This window comes from Tachyglossus aculeatus, chromosome 18, assembly GCF_015852505.1.
Source record: "Tachyglossus aculeatus isolate mTacAcu1 chromosome 18, mTacAcu1.pri, whole genome shotgun sequence".
NCBI lineage: Eukaryota > Metazoa > Chordata > Mammalia > Monotremata > Tachyglossidae > Tachyglossus > Tachyglossus aculeatus.
The window spans coordinates 16,954,813-16,976,085 of record NC_052083.1 but is presented as its reverse complement, the minus strand read 5'-3'; the positions used below and the strand labels follow the sequence as shown (position 1 = coordinate 16,976,085).

Below are 21,273 nucleotides of genomic sequence, written 5' to 3'. Positions count from 1 at the left end.
TAGTACTTATCATCTCCAAATCTGGATTCATTTTACAGGATTTGGGCTTACACAAAGGAACGTTTGAAGAAGGAAATACATAAGCAGAATTATGAAGCTGAAAAGATGACTTTTTATCTAAGATTTATAGATTTTTTGGATGAGATGTTTCTACCTGGTTCATCTAATTCGTATGAAGGTCCTAAATTTCCCAATCTCTCATATCTCACAGACATGATCTTGAATAATACATTCTTTAAGAGCCACGATTCTGAAATGTCAAGGGCTCAACATTCTGCTCTTGATACTCAGAGACTTTCTGAAGCTGTTAAAGCGATGATAGAGAAAACGTTTGCTATGTTCTGGTCGAAGAATGCATCAGCAGCACTTTTGCAAATAGAGGAATTGATCCTTAGTGAAATTAACACAGGACTCCAAGAACTGTGGTTGTATGACGTTCCAAAGGGAGAAAAAGAAAAGTTGGCCATCTTGTCCAAATTTTTAAATTGGTCCATTTCCCCAAAACAGAGTGGTCTTAACAAGGATTTTGCAAATTTCAGTGAAAATATTATCAACAACCTCCACACTGCTGGATTACTGAAGCAAGAACAAGTCACAGCAGCACTGAATACAATTTATACTCTGAGAAATGCATCTACCTTCATCTCAGTACCTGCTGCATCTCAAATTCAGGAATTTCAAAAAAGAGTGACCCGTATTTACCAAAATACTTTTAAAGATAAAGATGCTGCTCGTCTTTTGCAAATTTTTTCATCCGTCTACCAAAATGTCCATAAGTTTTTCTCAAATTTTAAGAGTAGAGACTTTTGGCTAATATTCCTGAATCAAGTCTCAGAAGGCATTTCAGATCGTTTAGAAGAGTTTAATTTCCAACACATTAACAAAACGTTTGCAATTGTATCTGAATCCGCAAGTCTCCTCCATCATCTCTCTGAAAAGTCTCTTTGTGAAAAACTATTTTCAGTTTCTAATTATTTGGCATTCGTAACACATTCCCTGATTCAGAAAGAAGGCCCCAAAATGGAAAAAATACACTTGCCATTGATGATCCTGAAACAAAGGTTCAAAATGAATGAAAATTTTCGGGTTTCTACGTTCTACTATCTGAAACGGCTTTTTAATTATTCACTAGGAGGACTAGAGGACAAATGCTTCGATTTTGAAAATGACAGGATTCCTTATGTGAATTATTCAATTGATTCAGATAATTCACTAATTCAACACCTGGGCAACATACTGTCAAATTGGTCAGATGGTGGTAGTAAAGTTAATAGGTCTTTAGACCCACTTTGCACCATCTCATGGGTTCAGATGTTAGGTGATGTATTGGAAGGCACATCTCAAACCTTAAAATTGGAATTAAAGTTTATCTCTTCTCTTCAGGTTGGACTAAGGGAACTCTCTGAAGGATTAAAATACAAATTTAATATTTCAGAAAAATGCGCGCTAATTTTTCCCTACCAGGCTAGTACTCATTTGGTTATGAGTTTATTAAAAAATATAACTCAGGCTAGCGCTAATAGCAATTGGAATGATTTTCAGGCTGTAAGTAGTCTTCTGGCTACATTAGAAAATGCATTTGCTTCCTTGAGATCATTTAACACAGAAGGCTTCGAGAAAGCATTTTTGAATTTGGAAAACACATTTCTCGAATTAAAGGAAATTCTGTTAAACATTAATATTAGCAGGGAGTTTTTGGACTCTCTGTTTGAAGTGTTAATTGAACTGAACCGTGCAAAAGAATATATGGATAGAAATATAATCTTGAAAGCATATAAGTTTTCCAAATCTTTACTAGGCTCTGGAGAAGAAATTGAGACTGTTCTGACTGAACTAAGAGAGATCATGCAATTCCTCAGAAATGAATCTCATGAAAACTTAATATCTTGTGTCAGAATTTTCACAAATGTCACCAAAGAGCATCCATTGGCTGGAGGAAGTATTTCCCAGGGCGTTTTGACTAATTTAAATTCCATTTTCAATTTAAACAATATTGTTAGTGAGCTAAAAAGTTGTAGCAGATGGGTAGACATAATCAACAATCTGAGAGAAAAATGGAATGCTAGTTCTCCACTCATGGTCCATGTCCATGACATTTTGGACTGGTTTACGTCTCTGGGAAGTGTCAGTGATAGAGAAAATGGATTGAAGAACACAATGAAATTTGTAAATTTGGCATTAAGTATTGCCACTCCTCTTTGCCCACTGGGAGATTCCAATATGAACTGTGTAGCTTTTTACTTTGCAAATGTAACAGATCTTCTAAAAGACGTACTTACTCTTTTGTATGAAAAAGAAAGAATTCCAACCCTTGAGTTTATTTCTACCCTTTTGAATAATTCAGGGGACCAAACTGAAGCAATCATCAACAATTTAATCAGAGACTTACAATTCATGTCTGATTCAAACCAGAAACCTTTCACTAAATTAATTACAGGAACCAAAGTTAAGTCAAATGAATTCTCAAACCGATTCCAAGATTTGTGGGAACCTTCATTGGCATTCTTGAGAGAAATTCAAATGCTTATGAAAAACCTTACATTTCAAATATTACCAAACAACTCATATTCTGCCTCTGGAAGGCTTTTAAAAGTTTTTGCAACCTTTCCCAAAAAGGAAGGTGTAAATCTAAGAGATTCAATACTGCACTTGGTTACTTACCTTGCATTTAACATGTCTCACAATAAGCAGTATTCTCCAAATGCAACTCTCCAAACGGTTAAGAAAGCAGCAGGTTTTGATATTCAGGTAATAAGGGACGTGATCAACTTTTTAATGCCTTCCATTCTTCCAAACGTTCCTCAAGGGTCAGGAAACATGCAGGTTTTAAAGACGATCAAAACTCTGATGCGTAACTTAAAAAATAAAGACATAGAACTTTTGATGGATCAAGTAGAACAACTGAGTGAAAGCATGAATTATTTCTTTAAGAACATCCATACAGGGCAGAGTGGAAATTCTAAGATAAATCTTCTTGTTAGGTTAATGGAGTCATTGGTAAACAGTTCACATTCCTGGAGTATTAGCCATTTGTGGCAATTTTCACGCCTATTCCCCCCCAAAATAGTTAATTCTGTAATAGATGCATACAATATGCTTCCTTATGGAGTGAGCCTGCTAAAGAGACTGGCTCATGGAAATCTCACCGAGGCTCTGAAAGACCTCTACGAGTTCACCTTGTCTCATGGGACAAACATCTCCATAGTCACAAAGGAAGACATTGCCAACACATTAAAAGACCTTCTAGATATTGCAGAACTAGTGAAGGATAAGCCAAATATCTCAATAGAAGCATTAGTTTGTTTCCCCATTATATGGTGCCAGAACCTTACAACTTCAATATCTCATGAGAATGCATTACTGGAAGCTTGCAGTGTACACAGTTTTGGTGATTTTTCTATATATAGCAAAATGGCTGGCGTACTTAAGCACCTCAGGTTGATATCTTTAGGAAATGATTTACAGTGCTCAAATGACACCTTTATGATGGACATAACTCAGAAATGGATTTGTTTCCTTCGTGAGTTTGAAGAATGGAACTCTATTTTTTTGAAGGTTTCTGAGGTGTTCCACATCAAGTTCTCCATTGTGAAAGAGCTCCAAGTGTTTTGGCATAAAGTAGCAACTTATGCCTTGCCTTCTGGAAGCCAAGGCAAAGATAATTACTCCATTCAATGCACTTCCTCACCAATGAAGCAAAGTGCATTTCAATTCATAGAAAACCTAACTAATGTAAACCAAACAGAAATTATGATAGCCAAAGATCATTTTGAACAGCTAATAGACCTGGCCAAGGGGTTCTACCTGAATGGAAGTGGAAACTTATTAATGCCAAGCAACCGTTTTACTTTGAAAAGCTTGGCAAAGTTTGTCTCTGGGGGCATGGGTACAGAAAATCTCTTTTCTTTTTTCCTGTCACTAGTGAGGCCTTTGATGATGAACTCTCCCAATGGAAATAAGGCTTATGATCTCTTAACAGCTCTGTCAAACTATAGTAAGAACAGTGATATACTTGGTAAACTTGAAACCTTGGGGAACCAGTCAGAGATTGTTGTGAAGGACATCGTGAAGGACTTAAATGTTAAACACCTACTCTCGATGATCAAAGAAGAAATTAACTTAATACATGCTGTGGCTATTCAGAACATTAGCTTACCACTTGTACAGTTTTTGAGACAATTGAATTCATCTCTGCCATCAGTAAGAATCTTTGAAGACTTTTTACTCACTAATAGTGCCTGGCTACATGAGTATTTTAGTGGCAACTTCTCTCGAATAATACACACGTTGATCCTTCTTATGGCCAATGAAAGTTCACCTAGTGATACAGCTTGGATGATGAAAGGTATTACAGATTTTCTGGAACACTTCAAGAATGTCTCTAGAGAAGTAAACAGTCCCTTCACATTTCTTGCTCATCTGCTAAGCCAGGAAAAATGGATTCGTTTCTCCCTCGCTCATTTGCTTTTTGAGGGCATCTTGTTTAATGCAACCCTAGACATTGCTGGCAGGTCTAAGGAAGCAGTCCAGCATTTAAATCATAGTGACCTTCAAGTGATGGACTTCATTGATCTGGTCTTTAATTCTACACAGTTTGAAAACTATGGGAAAAATCTCTCTCTTTATCCTAGTAGGGCAGAGGAATTCATAGATCAGATTTTGCAAATGTTCTCCTCGTCTTCATCAAAAGAAAATTTCAGAAACAAAATCATTCTCCTGTTAAAAGACTTCCATAAAGACATAATTGCAGAAATGAGGTAAGATTATTTTTTTCTTTAATCTTTTCATTTTGACCAAATAGCACCAAGACTATTCTGCAGAACAGCGAAGTTCCATTATTTCTTTACTTAACATTAAATATGATGTTAGGAATGAGTAATATTTTTATTCATAGTATCTAGACAGATGGGTGCAGGAACAAAATTTTGTCTAATTATTTTATTATTCTTTAATCATATGATTATGTTGATTTAGTATTACATCTAAAAATGATTTTCTGGTCAGGAGGCTCTCTTTCTTAATTAAAAAAAAATCACAAGTACACTTTGTTCTTCAAGAGCACATTTTTTCAATTTCTCCTTTGGGTAGATTGTGGTTGGCAGAATTAGGGACCATTCTTCTAGTAATATGAGGCTGTTTGCCACGGCGAAGCACAGTGTTGGAGGAAATGGCTGTCTGTGCCTGTATACTTTTGGCACCAGATGTGTGGACTATTATATCCTGAGTTTTCCTTAATGTGTAATTCAGCAAGAACACAACTCCAGTGTGGTGTCAGGAGAGCTAGATGAAACATTAAATGATATGCCACCATAAATGATTCTAGTAATTAAAATAGCCTGAGTTTCAACTTCAGATGTGTTCGTAGAATTTTTTAGCTCTTCCCCAACTTGAGAATTGGAGTTCTACCAGTTACCGATATTTTTCTCAACAAAATTTTTCAGAAGGAAGTTCCGCCTTGGTGTCTATTCTGTTTGGGGTAATCATGATTCTCAGAGTCCAACTCATGTTCCTGGCCTCTGGACTGTCAGATAAAGAGAGCTCACAGTGATACTAGTCCTGATATTCCACAACTCATTTTATGACTACTGGTTTGTTCCCCTTCTGGCAGTCCCTGGGGTTCAGGCAGTCCAGAGACAGGGTTGGAAATAGGGGTTGACGGGCAACATTAGGGAGACTAGCTCATTGATCCAAATCTGGAATTTTCAAGGCAAACCATGTTGTCATAAACCCAAAAGTTCTTGTTACTAATCTCTCTTCATTGCACTGTAGATAGAGCTGGGATCATAGTGTTTCAACACCAGAAGCTCAGTTCCTTTTGATTTTGTTTCAAGCTTCTCTACAGATACTCTACCTTGTCTTCTGAAGATAGAATACCAGCCTCTGCTCCTTGTCCAAAGAAGTCTTAAATACCACTGATAAATAGTTTTACTGTAAGGAATCAATGACACAGCTCAGCTGGTGGCTAATCTTTTTTTTTTCTTTACCCTAGTAATTCTGCAAGGGAAAATAACCCCCCTTCAGTGAGGGAAATCACCTTCTCCCTCTTCTAGCTCTTCTAGCTTCCAAGAGTTTAGGAGTAAAGTATCAAGCTTAAATAAGAATTGATTTCATCATATCTCCTTCATGATAGTAATAATGATAATAATGTTTGTTAAGTGTTAACTGTACTAAGTGCTGAGATAGATACAAGATAATCAGGCTTGACATAGTCCTTGTCTATATAGGGCTCACAGCCTACGTAGGAAGGAGTAGGATTTAATGTCAGAATGCACACAGTAGTTGTACATTATTTCTCCACAGAAGCCCATATGTTTACAACAAATTACATGGCATGTTTAAAACTTTTTACAATTACTATAACAAACTCCCATTTTGTTGTCGTTACAGTATTTTTCCCAAGGACAAGATTGCAGATATTTTAAAGTTGGATCCACTCATTAACGTGATGGAAGAAGAAAGCAGTATGACAGGAATTTTTTCTACTTTAAAGGAAAGAATTTATGACCTAATCAAACATGCATTTTTATTAGAGAATGGGACATTTCACTTTGACAGGCCACAAGAATTGAAGTTTGTGAAGGATGTATTTAATGTTCTTTTAAGAGAAATCACTATGAATAATAAGTCTGAAAGTCATTTTGAAATGGTTTCAATTGCCAACCAGTTGCTGTCTATGATGAATCACTCCAGAGACCTATCCCAACTGAATAAAGATCTTAACAGGAGTCTAGTCCTTGTAAGGCAGGCTTCGGCAGAATTAGAAAATCTCCTGAACATTATTTTCAGAAATAACATGAAGGATTTTCAGCTTTTGTATCCAACCCTCCAAGAGACGGTACTTGCCAAATTAACAGAGTTGTTGCGCTTAAGTGACAAAAATTTTCTTCTGCGTAACAGAGAAGCAATAGAAGTTACCTTGGACTTGCTACATATCATCTCACAGACAATTAGAGAACATGATTCCCCTGAACCTTTATTCCAAATATCGAATACTTTGAACACTTTATTGCAGGACATCGGTGAGTTTAGGGGGCTGGCTAAATCGGTAGACAAGGTTATTGAATTTCTTAGACTTTCCAAAATGTTTTCAGAAAGGTTAATCAATATCTCAGAAACTCACTTCAGCTCCAAAATGAAAGGCTATTTCCATTCCATTGACATTCTCTTTTCAGTGTTGCAAGAAGCCGTTCATGGTGCAATGAATGAATTAGTTACTACCAAGAATCCAGAACATTTACCCTCTCATAAAGTTGAGGACCTGTTGAAGCTATTTCTTAATTTGACCTATTGGACTATCCAGATGAAACCATATCGGTCAAATGAATCTGAAATTGTAAATATGCCAGCCAGTTTCCTTAGAAATCTAAGCCAATCCAAGGACTTTTCCAGAATTGTAGAAGATATTTCTGAATTTTTAACCAGTGTGGAAAATGATTCTGTTGATTTGGGAAATTTTATGGAAGCTATGATAAATTCAACCCAAAATTCACCCAGAGGCATTGTCAGTTTAATGCATGAGGTTCTCAATGGTTTGTTGCCAATAAATGATTTAACTAGCAGTATAAACTTACTGAATTCCAAACTGAATTCAACTCATCACAAAATCCAACAAACAAAATGGGAAATGATTCAAGAAGCAATTCATTTTTTCAGTAATTTATTGTCACCAAAAAGCTCAGAATCAGAATTGTACTTGAAAATGATGGTTTTGAAAGCTTTCTCAAAAAATTTACTAGAGAGTGGTTTGAATGTATCAGATCATTTGCGAACATATGCCCAGTTTCAAACCAATTTTTCTCAAGTCACAGAAGCAGCTGAGAATATGTTTAGTTTGATAAAACGTTTTGCTGGAAGATTGGTAGGCGAGGCACTATTTTTTGATAACACTAACCTACATAATGCAAATCACCAACAACTGGAAAGAATAATTGAGGTTGGACTAAGTGAAGTGGCCATTTGGTTGAAGTGGTTGCCACTTCAGATAAATGAGATGAAAACCGTATTCAAACAAGTTTTGGACTCATTTGGTAATGCAACAATCGGAGAAGGTGTTATCTCAGATTTAATGAAAAACATTGTACAACAGATGCAAGATTTTCCTCACACATTCAGATCTAAATCACCTTACGGAAAATATTTGAAGGGAATCATTGAATTGACTGAAGCCAGGCTAAAAGGCCCACTGGGAGAGAAAAGGTAAATTTGATTAATTTTTTTAAAATTCCTGAGCACTATATAGGGGAACATGATATGATCACTTAAGAAATGATCAAATGAAGGTATTGATTAGGGGAGTTTTGGATGGTTTTTCTGTTGCTGTTATTTTGTTGGTTTTTCTTTGTTTCTTTAGAAGTAGCAAAGTCACAGTGGTTACAGAGGACAGGCGATAATAGGATGCTGAGAGTTGAAGTTGGAATAACAGTTGGCTGCTGGGTTGAAGAGACACTTTTATGAATCATGGGGATTTGGTCAGTGATAGGGATTTGGGTACAGTGGGAAATGGGCTGAGGATTTGAGAGCAGAGCAAAAAGGAAGAAAACAATTTTTATAGATGTGTCTGGATGTCTTGAAGGCTAAAGCTGGAGACAATGAATTATATGATCACAAGTTCTTTTGGGAATCTATGTTTATGTGTGGGTGTGTGTATGCATATAGTAAGTTCCAGTTGCTCATAACCTGATCATCCCACTTGTGTATTGCTCACAATCCCAAATTATCCTTTTTATAGTCTACCTTTTGGCCAATTCCCTGTCAGCATCTCTATCTGTGGGTTGGCTAGAGTTTAATGGGAGGGAAGGTTAAAACTATTGGATAAAGTGAAGTTTGTGGTTATCTGTGGAATTCAATTATCCAAGTATATAAATTCTGTGTCAGAGGTTTTCTACCGTAGCTTTTTATTTCCGATCACTATTCCTTGAAAGACGAGGCTTTGGCTTAGTTGAATGAGTGCATGAATATATACTTAATGTGTAGCGTGCATATTACATCATTTAAGCACTTAGTACCGCTCTCTGCTTTTTACTAGTGTCTTTGAAATATGTCAACTCTTCCAGCATCACTTCAAGCCCTCTGAAATCCAAATACTGCAGAAGGTGAAGATGACATTTTTGAACATATTGTTGATCCTAACAGGTTGGTGCATGAAATATCATATTTTGGAGGGGATGTAGATTTAGTCCCATTAGCTTGCATGAGACACGGAAGTTGGAGACACTCGCAAACACACACAATATGGTATGCAAATAGCCAAACAGGGATATTTCATGATCCCACTATTAATGTTATAATTGTAACGATCGTAATGGCAGTGTTCATTTAGTTCTTACTACATGCATAAACGCAGAGCTAAGCACTGTGAAGAATATAAGAGAAGCAGCGTGACTCAGTGGAAAGAGCACGGGCTTGGGAGTGAGAGATCATGGGTTCTAATCCCGGCTCCCCCCCGTGTCGGCTGTGTGACCTTGGGCAAGTCACTTAACTTCTCTGAGTCTCAGTTCCCTCATTGGTAAAATGGGGATTAAGACTGTGAACCCTACGTGGGACAACGTGATTACCTTGTATCCTCCCCAGCACTTAGAACAGTGCTTTGCACATAATAAGCGCTTAACAAATGCCATCATTATTATTATTATACAAGATCACCTGATTGGACACAATCCCTGTCTCCCACTGGGCTCGCCATTTAACATGGTCAAGACCACGGCCTCAAGCCATTTTAATTTTTAAAACGTGATTCAATAATACCTGATTTCTTCAGAGCATAGTATTTCAAAGCGGGAGGGAGAACAGGTATTGAATCCTGTTTTACAGATAAGGAAACTAAGGCACAGATAAATTAAGTGATTTGCCCAAGGTCACACAGAAGGCAAATGACAGACAGGATTAAAATCCAGCCCCCTGGAATCCCAGGCCCAAACTTTTTCCACAAGGCCAGGCTGCTTCTTTGTATATTCCCAAAGGCCTCTTACAGCCTATGTTTAAATATAATCATCCTTCATTTTCAAAGATAGAACTACTGAAGGCAGAACACGGGCATGGGAATCAGGAGTACCTGGTCTCTAATGCAGGCTCTGCCACATGTCTGCTGGGTGACCTTGGGGAAGTCACTTAACTTCTCTGGGCCACAGTTACCTCATCTGTAAAATGGGATTATGACTGTGAGCCCCATGTGTTACAGGGACTTTGTCCATCCTAATCACCTTGTATCTACCCCCGTGCTTGGAACAGTGTTTGGCACATAGTAAGCACATAACAATTGCCATAATTAGTATTATTATCCATGTGTGCGACCTTGTACCAGAAAGACGGGTGTAAGAATGACACATCCAATCATATTGCTTGTACTTGAGGACAGATCCCTTCTGTGCTAATTGGTTTGTCCTAATCAATCAATGATATTTATGGAATGCTTATTATGTGCAGCATACTATACTAAGTGCTTGGGAGAGTACATTATAACAGATTTGGTAGAGATGTTTCCTGCCCATGTCTAGAGGGGAATGCAGACATCAAAGCAGCGTGGCTTAGTGGAAAGAGCGTGGCTTGGGAGTCAGAAGTCATGGGTTCTAATCCTGGCTCTGCCACTTATATATGTGCCACTTATCTGTGTGACTTATCTTAAAGTCATAAAGCTGTGTCACTTTGGTCAAGTCTCTTCACTTCTCTGTGCTTCAGTTCCCTCATCTGTAAAAGGGGATTAAGATTGTGAGCCCCATGTGGGACAACCTGATTACCTTGTCTCTACCCCAGCGCTTAGGACAGTGTTTGGCATATAGTAAGCACTTAACAAATACCATCATTATTATTATTATTATAAATAAATGAAATGCAGGTATATACATAAGTGGTGGGGCTGAGGGAAGGGTGAATGAAGGGCGCAAATCCCAGTGCAAGTGTGACACGAGTGGGAGAAGAGGAAATGTGGGCTTAGTCAAGGAAGACCTCTTAGAGGAGATGTGCTTTAATAGGGATTTGAAGGTGGGAGGATGATCGTCCATCAGATATGAAGATGGAGGGCATTCCAGGCCAGAGACAGGACGTGGATAAGAGGTCAGTGGAGAGATCGATGAGATTGAGGTATGGCGATTAGGTTGGCATAAGAGGAATGAAGTGTGTGGGCTAGTTTGTAGCAGGATATCAGCTAAGTAATGAAGGAGGGGGAGAGCTGATTGAGTACTTTGAAGCCTATGGTAGGAGTTTATTTTGGATACAAAGGGGGATGGACCACTATTACAGGTTCTTGAGGATTAAGGAAACATAGATTGAAAATTTGTGCAGAAAACTGATCCAGGCAGCAGAGTGAGGTATGGACTTGAGTGGGGAGACACAGGAGGCAGGGAGGTCAGTGAGGAGGCTGATGCAGTAAGCAAGGTGGGGTAAGATAAGTGTTTTTGGATTAACATGGTAGCAGTTTGGATGGAGAGAAAAGGGAAGGTTTTAGTGGTATTTTGAAGGTCAAACTGACAGGAATTTGTGACAGATTGAATACGTGGGTTGAATGAGGGAGGTAAGTTCCCATTATGAGTCAGTCTGTTTTGGGACTTGCCTCTCCAAATCTTATGTTCATGAAGCCTCTATGCATTCACTCATTCATTCAATCATATTTAATGAGTGCTTACACTGTACTAAGCTCTTGGAAAGTACAATTCAGCAGTTAAGAGAGACAATCCCTGCCCACACCGGGCTGGTTTTTCTAGTGCATTTGTTTCCCAACAGCCTAAGTCTAAAGATAGATTGTTTGAGACACGTCTTTAAGTAATTTATTCTGCCTCTCTGGCTTGCGTCTGCCCCCTTTGAAGTTACCAGTCATCCAGTCAGTCAATCGTATTTATTGAGCGCTCACTGTGTACAGAGCACTGTAGTGAGCACTTGGGAGCATACAATGTAATAATAAACAGGCACATTCATTCATTCTTTCAATCATATTTATTGAGCGCTTACTGTGTGCAGAGCACTGTACTAAGCACTTGGGAAGTACAAGTCGGCAACATATAGAGACGGTCCCTACTCAACAGCACATTCCCTGCCCACAGTGAGCTTACAGTCTAGAGGGGAAGATAGACATTAATATAAATTACGGATATGTGCATAAGTGCTGTGGGGCTGGGAGGAAGGATGAATAAAGGGAGCAAGTCAGGGCAACACAGAAGGGAGTGGAAGAAAAAGAGGGCTTCGTCAGGGAAGCCCTCTTGGAGATGTGCCTTCAGTAAGGCTCTGAATCAATCAATCAATCAATCAATCGTATTTATTGAGCGCTTACTGTGTGCAAAGCACTGTACTAAGTGCTTGGGAAGTACAAGTTGGCAACATATAGAGACAGTCCCTACCCAACAGTGGGCTCACAGTCTAAAAGGGGGAGACAGAGAACAAAACCAAACATACTAACAAAATAGAATAAATAGAATAGATATGTACAAGTAAAATAAATAAATAAGTGAATAGAGTAATAAATATGTACAAACATATATACATATATACAGGTGCTGTGGGGAAGGGAAGGAGGTAAGATGGGGGAATGGAGAGGGGGACAAGGGGGAGAGGAAGGAAGGGGCTCAGTCTGGGAAGGCCTCCTGGAGGAGGTGAGCTCTCAGTAGGGCCCTGAAGGGAGGAAGAGAGCTAATCTTAATCTGAAAGGTTAAGACCCTGGCTGTGTCACGATTGGATTCAGAATTTACTCTACAATTTCCAGAACCCTGGTGTTAGACCCTTTTTTATTGTCAATAAATACCATCTAGTGCTGATCAATCACAGTCACAGGGGACGCAGAGTAATGTAGCGGAAGGACCTGGCTTTGAGTTTGAATTCTGTCACCACCTGCTGTGTGACCTCGGGTGAGCCACTTAACCTCTCTGTGCCTCAGTTTCTTCATCTGCGTAATGGGGATAATAATACCTACCTTTGTATATGCCTCACAGGGGTGTTGTGCACAGAATGAGATGAATAATGGGGGAACATGTTAGGAATGAAGGTGCTTTGCCAAATAAAGATATTATTTTGAAACAGAACAAGGCAGAAATGCAGGTATTGGCCAAAGGAAAGCTCACATTCTTAATTGTATCTTGTTCTTTGTTGTCCAAGTAAAGTACCTGGACATTTCTAGCTATAATTCAAGATTGTCAAGCAATGCTCCAATTATTTTAACACACCACTGAGATCAATTGATCGTATTATTGAGCTCTTTCTGTGTGCAGAGCACTGTACTAAGCACTTGGGAGAGTGCAAAATTTTTTTATACCAATGTCTTTCTCCCCCTCTAGACTGTAAGCTCTTTGTGGGAAGGGAATGTGTCTACCGACTCTGTTATAGGTAGACACATTCCCTTCCCACAAAGAGCTTACAGTCTAGAGGGGGAGAGAGATATTGGTATAAAAAAATAATGGATGTGTACGTAAATGTTTTGGGGCTGAGGCTGTGGAGAATAAAAGGTGTAAATGCGAATGTAAGGGTGCCACAGAAGGGAGTGGGAGAAGTGGAAATGATGGCTTGGTTGGGGAAGGCCTCTTGAAGAGGATGTGATGATCTGCAAGATATTAAAGTTCCTTATTCTCAAATGCTTAGAGGGCGTGTGTATTGAATCTAGCTGTATTTGAAGACATAATCATTTTGACACTTCACATATGAATAATGTAATGGCTTTTAAATAGATTAAATATTCAGATTAATATCACATCAAGTTTAGCTATAGTTCCTCTCTGCAGCTGTTTAACTGATACATTACATTTGGAGTGATGCATTCGTAATAGATAATTAATTTTTAATCTTTATATTTAATTACAAGAACCTCCACTCCATTCTGTAACTAATCATGACTCATCCTACTCTTTCAATTTTTTATGTTCTTGGGCCTGTGATGTTGATAGGAAAGGGGAGTTGCAATATTTAATTTTTTCAGTCCAAGCTAGCATTTGCTGATGACTGGATGGTCATTAGTCATTTCAGCTAAGGTGCTAAAATATGAATACACATCTTTTCACTGCTGTAGTTCGATTGATTTTTCATTCCAAGCACACTTTTATATATTCTAGTCCAGTAGTCCATGGTTTCAGTAGATCCTATGCTCTCATTCATTTTTCATTTCTGTTCAGTTAGTTTCATGACAGTTTCATGTCAAAATGGATTATGCATTACTCTATTTCCTTAAAGGAATAAAAATAATAAGCAAGAATAATAATGATGTCATTTATTAAGCGCTTACTATGTGCAAAGCACTGTTCTAAGCACTGGGGAGGTTACAAGATGATCTGGTTGTCCCACGGGGGGCTCACAGTCTTCATCCCCATTTTACAGATGAGGTAACTGAGGCACAGAGAAGTTAAGGGACTTGCCCAAAGTCACACAGCTGACAATTGGCAGAGCCGGGATTTGAACCCATGACCTCTGACTCCAAAGCCCGGGCTCTTTCCACTGAGCCACGCTAAGCAGTGAGACTTATTGGGTCTGATCAGTGGTTCATCCTCTGATAGTGGCAACAGGATATTCATGGACAGTGTGAAGTGATGCCTGTTTGCTTGTTTTGATGTGTATATATCTATAATTCTATTTATATTGACACCTATTTACTTGCTTTGATGTCTGTCTCCCACCTTCTTGACTGTAAACCCAGTGTGGGCAGGGATTGTCTCTCTTTATTGCCAAATTGTACTTTCCCAGCGCTTAGTACAGTGCTCTGCACACAGTAAGCGCTCAATACAATTAAATGAACGAATGAATGAATGAATAATACTCTGTACTGACCACAATCTTCTTAATGTTCTGTCTTTGAAATATGGCTATTAGCTTGTCTTTACAGTTTAACTTGCATTTAGTTTCACCAAAAATCCCTCTGAACTTCAAATTTATGAAGGCAAATGATCAGTATCAGTTAAATTTATTAAGCACAATGTACAAAGCACTGCAATAAATGCTATGGGAAATATGAGAAAATAGAGACACAGTCGAAATGGGGAAAACAAGTACATAAAACAGCGGGCAAATGGCAGAGCTTGGATCAAACAATGGGGTTTTCCTCCTTGAAAATGGATTGCCATTGTGAATGAATGTAGTATGAGGGATGCTGTGATTTAGGAGTCCTTTCAATAATACTCGTTAAGTGCTTACGATGTGCCAAGCACTGTTTTAAGAACTGGGGTGGATACAATTTAATCAGGATGGACACAGTCTCTGTCCCTCATAGGGCTCGCATTCGTCATCCCCATTTTACAGATGAGGTAACTGAGGCCCAGAGAAGATAAGTGACTTGCCTGAGGTCACACAGCAGACATGTAGCAGAGCTGGGATTAGAGTCCAGGTCCTTCTGACTCCCATGCCTGTGCCTATCCACTAAGCCACAATGCTATAAAAATGTGAAATTATTTTGCATGCTATATATACTGTAACTTCAAACATCATTCAATTATAATTTAAGCTTCATTAAAGGAATGTAAAGCTTTACAGTGTTCGCAGATGGAACAGATGTAGAATGACTGTAAGTCTTTGCAGGAGGCTGCAGAAGTCAAAACTTGTTCTTCTGACTGGGATAGCGATGTGTCAGCCCAAGTGAGGAATTTGTCCAATTTAGGTTGAACCACAATTTTCTTCCTTTCTTCATTAAGTACCTTGCAGGTGGCTCACGCCTTCTGAACACTTCTGCGCATTTACGAATGCTTCTCTTCATCTGGGCCTTCTTGAATCGTCTTTATAAATGCAACCACTTTCTTGAAAATGAATGCAACATGATTGAATCCCCCAATCTTAACTGGTGGTGGAGAAATCATAACATCTTCTCATCCTTCTAGACTGTGAGCCCGTTGTTGGGTAGGGGCAATCTCTATATGTTGCCGACTTGTACTTCCCAAGCGCTTAGTACAGTGCTCTTCACACAGTAAGCGCTCAATAAATACGATGGAATGAATTGAATGAATGAATGAATCCACACATCTGCCAAACTAGCTCTCTTCCTCCCTTCAAAGCCCTAATCATCATCATCATCAATCGTATTTATTGAGCCCTAAAGAGAGCTCACCTCCTCCAGGAGGCCTTCCCAGACTGACCCCCCTTTTTTCCTCTCCTCCTCCTCCTCCTGCCCCCTCCTCCTCTCCTCATCGTCCCCTCCCTCCCTCTACCCTACCCTCTTCCCCTCCCCAGAGCACTTGTGTATATTAGTACAGATTTATTACTCTATTTATTTTATTAATGATGTCTATATACCTATAATTCTATTTATTCTGACGGTATTGACACCTGTCTACTTGTTTTGTGCTGTTGTCTGTCTTCCCCTTCTAGACTGTGAGTTCGTTGTTGGGTAGGGACCGTCTCTATAATGTTGCCGATCTGTACTTCCCAAGTGCTTAGTACAGTGCTCTGCACAAAGTAAGCGCTCAGTAAATACGACTGAATGAATGGGAGAGTGAGCAGACAGATAGGGATTAGGTGGGAAGGTAAGAATTATGTTTGTCTTCCCCACTAGTCTCTAAATTCCCTGTGGTCAGGGGGATCATGTCTATCAACTCTATCTCTACTGTACTATCTCAAGAATTTAGTACAGTTCTCTGCACATAGTAAGTGTTCAGCAATCAGCAATGATTGATAGAGTACTGGCTTTTAATAGATCAATCAATCGTATTTATTGAGCGCTTACTGATGATGGATGATGCATTTAGCAAATACTGCTTCTTAGTTAACAGGTATGAATAATTAGGGGTACTTCTTAACTCGCACATTCACTCTGATATAACAGTGCTCCTGTTGAAGCCCCTTGCATTCTCCTGCAAGAAGCGCTCCTGAGGTCCTCCACATCAGCAGGTCTATCTGAACACTTTCCTTGCTGATAACAACCTCTTTGGGAAATTTTCACTTCTCAAGCCTTTTTTTCTTCTGTGCCCTGTTCTCAGGATTACCAGAGGGAGGTCTAAGTCTCTGTGGATTCAATCCCCAGTTAGACTCACTCAGCCTCCTTCCCCTCAATATCCCCATATTCCTCCTCCACCACAACATATACACCTGTCTTCCTCTTAGCTCATCTGCTCCTTTTTTTCCTTAATCCTTTCTCTGATTGGATCTTCTCCAGGTGATCCTGGGAGGACCAACAGATAAGTAATGGACACCTAACAGAAATTAGCTTTCTGTTATGGAGGGGGGATTCCTGAGGGAGTAGAGTTCTCAGTTCGATTCCCTCTGGGAGGGGACAAGCTGAGGTAATTGTTTGAACTCTTGTCTTTATTGTATTTCTGAGTCTGGTTTAGGACTGTTACTCTAATAAATAAGTGAATTCTTGCCCCATTTTTTGTGCATAAGGACTAGATAATAATAATAATAATAATGGCATTTGTTAAGTGCTTACTATGTGCAATGCTAAGTGCTGGGGAGGTTAACAAAGTGATCAGGTTGTCCCACGGGGGGCTCACAGTCTTCATCCCCATTTTACAGAAGAGGTAACTGAGGCCCAGAGAAGTTAAGTGACTTGCCCAAAGTCACACAGCTGATAAGTGGTGGAGCCAGGATTTGAACCCATGACTTCCGATTCCAAAGCCCGGGCTCTTTCCACTGAGCCATGCCATCAAAGCCTGTAATCTAATAAATGAAACTAGAAGGAGTCCTTAACCACAAACTGATGTCAGCTATAAACTGAGCCGGTACTTTGTAGGTCGGGCAGATTGGAGGTATTCAGTAGGAGGAGGAGGTGGCTCTTGGTGTCAGTCAACCTATGTGGACCCCAGAAAATGAAGAGTGTTTGTTGGCAAGGAGACTGAGATGTAAAGTAGAAGAGAGCGTTTTAGAAGCCAGAAGAATAGGTCTCTGGAAACTGTTCACTTGTCTCTGACCTTAAAATCAAAGTTTCTTCCCCGTTTCTTAGTTGTGCTGAGTCATGGAATTGTAACTTTCAGAATTATTAATGGCTCTAAGGTGGGACGACCATGATGCAATGAAGAACTGTCCAGAGACAAGCAATTAATCCATTGCATTTATTGAGTGCTTACTGTGTGCAGAGTACTGTATTAAGCACTTAGAGTACAATATAACATAGTTGGTAGACATATTCCCTGCCTAGGCAAAATGCAGCATTGTGCCCAATTTGGGCCAACACATTTTTAAAGAATGTAGAGAAACTGGAAAAGAGCTAGAGAGCAGAACACATTCCCTCTCCCTCACCCTCTCCCTTTCTCTTTCTCCCTTTCCCTCCCTTTCTCTCCTTCTCTCTCTCTCTCTGACACACACACACACACACACAAAAAAAAAATCACTGTGGAGGCTGGAAACATAGTGAGGAAAGGAAGTCATCTTAATGAAGAAATGGGAAACAATTATTCTCTTCAAGAATATGAAGGGTTTTATGGGAGGGAAACTATGTTCTCCACGTATACTGAGACCTGAACAGCAAAACAGCCTGTCCTCATGAAAAGAGCGAGGACCTTGAGCAAGTCGCTTAACTTTTCTGTGCCTCAGTTTCTTCAACTGTAAAATGGGGATTCAATACCTGTTCTCCCTCTCCCTTAAGACTGTGAGCACCATGAGGGAACGGGATTGTGTGTCAGAATTAATTGCCTTGGACCTACCCTAGTTTGTCACTATGTTTGACACATAGTGAGCTCTTAACAAATATCAAAGAGGAAATTCGTTTTAATTAAGGCAAGAGATAATTAATGGAAATAAAGTAGATTTCTAATAATTTCGAACTTTCAATAAAGCAGTGGAATCGGGTACCAAGGAAGGTTGTGAAGCCTTCAGACTTTAAAATCTTTAAGAAAATAGTAGCTGCTTTTCAGCCTATATGGCTTATAGTGGAAGGGCAAATGACCTCTTGTTAGAGCTTTAAGACATAATTTTGGGTCTAAAATGTAGATTATGGGATGGATATACAAATGAAGTTTTTTTAATTGCATTTCATTGATTTAATGTCTTGATGATCTAGATTTTAGTGTTCTCTCCTTCCTTCCTTTTAAGTACTGACTCATCTGTGATGGTAGTCAATGAATATAATGGATATTTTTAATTGATTACAGTGCTTCACTGTGTTTCTTCCGGCAGATGAGCCTACTTTTATTAGAGACAGTATGTGTGCTTTTATGAGCTGTGAGGAGAATTTAACAAGGCAGATCCTCTTTCTGGTAATTCGAGGAATCAGTTTGGTAGCTGACCATTACCAGGTTGGTAAAAATTTCTTTTCCAATTTCTAATCTAATTTAAATGTCTTTACCCGAATTGATTGAAAGAATACAATCGGGCACCTTTCTTACATGGGCCATTCCCTTTTTATAGGAGATTAAAACAATCTGGACCTCTCCCATTCATGGAAGCTGTGAAAGCTTTGTAGATATTAGCAGGAAGCTTTCCTTAGCCTTGCTGCACTGGAAGGGAAACTTGGGACACGCTTCGGGCAAAGATTGTCATTGTCGCCTGATGTTACAGAACATCCAACCGCACATGCAGAAGTAAAGTCCTGATTTTCATTTCATTTTTAGCTCATGTTAAAATTGTGACACTTGCAGCTCATTTAGATTTTCTGGATAGTAATACATATTGATTACCAGTAGTTGGTAGCAGTTTTAATGCTATTTCTTATAGTTTTAATGCTCTTTCTTAAACACCTACTCGGTTTAAAGTATTATACTAGTTGCTGGGAAAAGTGCAACGGACGCATGATACCTAAAGTGCTTACACTCTAAAGGGGGAGAGAGACATGAAAATATAAGGAATTGAATGTACAATTGAATATGCAGAAAAAAGTATGTGTTTACTGTGGGGTGGTTACAAAGTATCTTTGTACTATTCATGGAACAAAAATAATATTCATTCAGATCTGAAATAAAATGGTAAAGGCTAGTAGTTGCTTTGTCACATGCAAATTTTCAAGTAGGATATTTCAATATTTATGAAATTTGAATGTCCATTCACCTTAAATATGAGGCAGGAGTACTCTAATTGCAGAACTACGCCAGAATCTTTGGATGTCTCTGTTACAATCTATTTTCTTCTGAAGGTCTTGAATGGCTCACTGGAAATTGGTGACAAATGCCCCTTCTCTAGTCTGTAGGCTCCTTGTGGGCAGGGATGGTGTCCACCAGTGGAAAGAGCATGGGCTTGGGAGTCGGAGGACATGGGTTCTAATCCCAGTTCCGCCACTTCTCTGCTGTGTGACCTTGGGCAATCTGCTTAACTTTTCTGTGCCTCAGTTACCGCATCTGTAAAATGGGGATTAATACTGTGAGCCCCACATGGGACAACCCGATTACCTTCTATCTACCCCAGCACTTAGAAAAGTGCCCGGCACATAGTAAGCACTTAACAAATACTATAATTGTTATTAGTCTCTAGGTTGCCTAGTACAGTGCTCCGTATACAGTAAGTGCTCGGTAAATATCAATGATTTATGGAAATACTCCTAGAGAGCAGTAAACCAAATTAGAAAAAAATATGAACCAATGTGTCCTACCTCATATAAATGAGTATTAATAAACATTGACAAATAGGAAGCAGGATTGCCTTCTGGAAAGATCACGGGCCTAGGAGTCCGAGGACCTGAGTTTTAATCCTGGCTCCACCACTTGCATCATGTGAGAACTTGTGCCTCAGTTTCCTCATCTGTAAAATGGGGATCCACTACCTTTTCTCCCTCCTCCAACTGTGAGCCCCAGATGGGATAGGAACTGTGCTCAATAAGCTTATATTGTATCTACTCCAGTGCTAGGCATGTAGGAAGTAAAGTGCCACTATTGTTATTATTATCGACATGTTCTGGAAGTGAATCTTTTCTGGTAGGTTCTGAAAACTACTCTAAGAGGGATATGGGACATGTCTCCAAAGGTTTAACCATATTTCAGATAAGACTATTTTAAGAGACACATGTGACTGTGGCCTGAATTTAGGAAAAACTGACATCGATCACTGATATAGAGATAGTGGAGTCTGCACTACCTAGACAAGAGTAAACCTTTTAGAACTACTAAGCATTAACCTTACCTCCAAATGCTTCACTAGTGCCCACTCATCCATCCAATTTTAGGTTATTTAAGGATATTTGGACATTTTAAGTTATTCCCACTCTGCCCCCTTTCATCCGGATCAGTCTCCGACTCCTTCAGATGGGAGATTTCTGATTGGGATCAGAAATGGAGTTAGCCAGGCTAGATATGATCCTTTTCCTTCAGTGATATAATAATAATGAGGATGATGGTATTTGTTAAGCGCTTACTATGTGCCAAGCACTGTTCTAAGTGCTGGGGGAGATACGGGGTGATCAGTTTGTCCCACATGGGGCTCACACTTTTAATCCCCATTTTATAGATGAGGGAACTGAGA

At 39.2% G+C, this 21,273-nt stretch overlaps 1 protein-coding gene across 1 annotated transcript in view; it reads left to right on the top strand.

Annotated features, from left to right (window-relative positions):
* The window catches only part of ABCA13 (ATP binding cassette subfamily A member 13), a 249,825-nt gene that overhangs the window by 44,706 nt on the left and 183,846 nt on the right, over window positions 1–21,273 (top strand). Inside the window, exons 15-19 of the mRNA XM_038760086.1 lie at window positions 39–4,757; window positions 6,388–8,196; window positions 9,026–9,132; window positions 19,003–19,121; window positions 19,234–19,406. Coding sequence (XP_038616014.1) covers window positions 39–4,757; window positions 6,388–8,196; window positions 9,026–9,132; window positions 19,003–19,121; window positions 19,234–19,406 — 6,927 coding nt within the window. The remainder of the gene's footprint in view (window positions 1–38; window positions 4,758–6,387; window positions 8,197–9,025; window positions 9,133–19,002; window positions 19,122–19,233; window positions 19,407–21,273) is intronic.